Source organism: Ursus arctos, unplaced genomic scaffold (genome assembly GCF_023065955.2).
Source record: "Ursus arctos isolate Adak ecotype North America unplaced genomic scaffold, UrsArc2.0 scaffold_13, whole genome shotgun sequence".
NCBI classification, from domain to species: Eukaryota; Metazoa; Chordata; class Mammalia; order Carnivora; family Ursidae; genus Ursus; species Ursus arctos.
The window spans coordinates 26791194-26794758 of NW_026622797.1; the positions used below are offsets into that span (position 1 = coordinate 26791194).

At 58.6% G+C, this 3565-nt stretch overlaps 1 protein-coding gene across 1 annotated transcript; it reads right to left on the reverse strand.

Annotated features, from left to right (window-relative positions):
- Nucleotides 1-411: 411 nt before the first annotated feature.
- On the reverse strand, nt 412-3106 carry SLC35D3 (solute carrier family 35 member D3). Its single transcript, XM_026504676.3, has 2 exons — nt 2668-3106; nt 412-1682 (listed from the first exon to the last, which is right to left on the reverse strand). The coding sequence occupies exons 1-2, from the start codon at nt 3104-3106 to the stop codon at nt 853-855; spliced, it is 1269 nt and encodes a 422-aa protein (XP_026360461.1). The 3' UTR covers nt 412-852.
- Between the last annotated feature and the right edge of the window lie 459 nt (nt 3107-3565).

The following is a 3565-nucleotide window of genomic DNA, read 5'->3' on the forward strand; positions in this document are numbered from 1 at the left end:
TTTGCTTGAAAGAATATTGGACACAGTAAAACTGGCTTTTCAAAAGGTTATGGCATTCAGTAATAAATATTAGGAAGCAATGAACCCAAACAACCTTTCAAATAGTTCTATAATTAATAAAAGCCAACTTAAACTTCAGGCTTAAAGCTAAGAACTCATATATTCAAAATAGCTTTAACATTTTCTACCAATATAGAATAGAATAATAGAGTACTTATTTTTTTAAAGTGAAGAAAAATGAGAGTAAACATGATATTTCAGATTTACTATAAATGGTAAACATCAATCCAGTATATATATGTATATATAGCTGTATATATACATATATATGTATATGTGTGTGTGTATATATATGTGTATATATACGGCTATATATACATATATATGTGTATATATTATTTCAGTAATATACTCTTGCTCAGCCATAAAAACTGTAGCTCTAGCTATCACTGATGGATCTGGGTATGTCCCCTTTGAGCTTATTAATAGTGCGGTCATCCTGTCTACAGTCCGTCTTTGGAGGGGGTGGGCTGAGGAATTCTAAGTACATGCAGATATTTGGTTTTGCTTATAAAGACATAAAATTCATGTGCCAGGAGTCTGCAGCCAAAACCGCTGCTTTCCTTCCTTAAGCACCTTCGCGATCGTTTGTCCCTGTGACACCTCAGGTAAACTCACGCTAAATAATTCACACCGGTGCTCATGCTGTTGCTGTCAGTCCGTTTCAGCTTCCTGCTTTGCTTCCCTTCCCTGCTCTTCAAAGAATAAAATTGTGCGGCCCCTCATTAAAATATGGTATCTCTAACATACAAAATAAGTGTATGTACACATATACATACATGCATTTCCTTTTCAAGGACTGGGTAACTCCTCATTTTCTATCAAATAATCTTTCTTCATATACTTGGTTCCCCTAACTAACCTCCACACTTCGAGGTAAGCATCCTTCAACGACCTCTTGCTCACTTCCTCGGGGCCGTCCATGTTCTGCGAACTCCTAGCCCCCAACCGGCCTCCTCTGGGGCTGCCCCTTGCCTCCGGCCCACTCTTCCGCGTGGGGCCACCTGCTGCCTTGCCACCTTCTGACCCGCCATCTCCATCCTCCGCGGGCAGCTCCTCCATGACGAATGGCAGCTGACCTCCACTCTGCTGTGCCTCCTCTTCCCGGGCCTGCGTCTCCAGGTCCTCGTAATTGCTTTGCTTTCTGGTCTCCCAGAATTTGGCCACACAGTAAATGACGGAGCCCAGGGTGTTCACCACCACACCGGCAATGAACAGAGAGGTGGGCTCCACGTCGCTGAAGGCCACCATGCCCACCGTGATGGTGGCGATGCTCTTCACCACGCCCACGAAGCTGGTGGTCACCGCCGAGTTGATGTAGGTGCAGTGCAGCGTGGTGAAGTTCATGGCGCAGCCGATCAAGATGCAGGCCACGAAGATGCAGACCATGGCCGGGTCCTTCCAGCCAGGGAAGGTCCAGGCGTGGATAGAGTCGGTGCTGGCGAAGGAGCAGACGACCAGCAGCGGGGTGGCGGACACTGCGATGACGTACTGCGCGGTGAGCGGCCCGTGCTCCGTGTCGGCGCTGGCCTTCTGGATGAGCACCAGGTAGGCGGCGTGCACCAGCACTGCCAGCACGCCCGTTACGTACCCGATGGGGTCGCCGGTCAGGTCGCCGGCTCCTGGAGCGCGCCAGGAGAACCGCGGAGCCGGGGCAGGAAGGAAAAAGAGAAGACACCGGGTTGGCGAGGGTGGGTATTCACTGGGGCAATGCGTGGGGTTGGTGAGTAGACAGGGCTCGCGCCCCAGCTCTGCCCACCGGTATAAAACGCAAGAGCCAAGTTCAGCCAATGCCCAGTTCGAGGCATAATCGGAGGCGCCTTCCCTGCTATACCCCCAGGGCACCCTGGCTAGTTCTGTCCAGGACAAAGGCCCGGGAGAGCGCAGATGCCCTCGGAGTAGGCACGGAGGTCAGCCAGGCTCGTGGTACCCTTGCCCTCTCCGTGGGGCTCCGGAAGGAAGAGGGATCCCCAGCTAGTGTCCTTTAACCCCGGGCGGGCTGGGAGCCGAGCGAACGCCTGTGTCTCTCGACCCTTTCCCGGTTCCCGCCGGCTCCTTTCGGGCTCAGACCTTCAAGCTCGGTCCTCAGGTGGCGCTCAATCCCGTGCCCTTCGCCTCCCTCCCTCAGCACCTCGCGCGGTGCCAGAGACCCCAAACTAGCCTCCGCGGTTTCCATTGTCCCCCGCCCCCCACCACTCCAGCCCCGCGTGACCCAGGGAAGTTCACGGCCCCCCTCCTTCCGATTCAGCCTGGGGGCTCCAGTTCCCAGGCTCAGGCGGCTTCCCCACCCCTCCTGGAGGGAGGAAGGAAGGGAGGCAGGGCGGAGGGGGGGGGAAGGGAAGGCGGAGGGGGAGATACCGGGTTAGGCAGGGGCGGGGGTCGGAAGCCAGGACTAGGGAGAGGGGTGCGCGCTGAAGGAGGAGGTCTGAGCTCTAGGAAAGGCTCGGCTTGGTCTCAGAAGTCCCGTTTGAGAGCGGAGTACCCACATTCAAGCCTCTCTCTGCCTCAGTCTCCCCATCTGGAAGTGAGAGCCTTGCACTAAGTGATCCCCGCACTCTCTGTCCAGTGGGGTAGGGTGGGCCGGGGGTGGGCGCGGGTCCCGCTCACCTGCCAGGGCGGCGCCGCAGGTGGTGATGAGCACGGCCGCGAGCACCCCGGGCGAGGGCGCGCCGTTCTTGAGCACCAGAACACCGATGAGCATGGTGACCAGGGGCAGGCAGCGCTTGAAGACCACGTACATGGGCAGGCTGAGGCCGCGCAGGGACCACAGCGTGAGGCTGGACTGCAGCGTGGAGAGCACTGCGACCCCCGCGAAGGAGCGCGCCAGGCTCAGGCCGAAGGGAGGCACAGCGATGAGCCCCAGGCGCCGCAGCAGCTCGAGGCTCAGCGCCGCCGTGGAGCTGGTCAGGCACTGCACCAGGGTCAGGAAGGAGAACTGGTAGCGGCTGATGAGGAACTTGAGCAGGATGTTGAGGGAGCCCGAGAAGACCCCATGCGCGATAGCCACCGAGATACCCAGCACGCGGCCCCGGCACAGCTGCCGCATCGCGCCTGCCGCGCCCGCTCGCGGTGGTGGCGGAGCTCCGGGACCTGCGGAAGGAGAGCGGGGAAGAGAGCCGTGAGCAGCGGAGCGAGGGCGGCGGGGGTGCCCGCCCAAGGCCGCGGCGAAGGGCAGGGGGCGCCGGCTCGCTGCAGAGGGCAGCTCCAGCCAGGCGTCCTCGCGGCTCCGCCGCTCCGCGTCCGACTGCCCCGCAGCTCCCAGGAGGCAGTGACGAGGGCGGGGGACTCCGAAAAGTGGCAGGGGTGGGGGGCTGGTCTGAGAGGAGTGGCGGGAAACCTAGCGACAGCGTTTTGTAAGTGTGTGACGAGCTGCGATGGGTTGTGTCCCGCGCGGTTTCCCAGCCAGGGCGGACGCTCTGCGCCTGGAAGCCCGGGCAGCTGCAGCTAGCGGGACCCGACTCGCACCTCTCGGGCACCCCAGCGCCCATCCGGGCGGGCTCTCCGG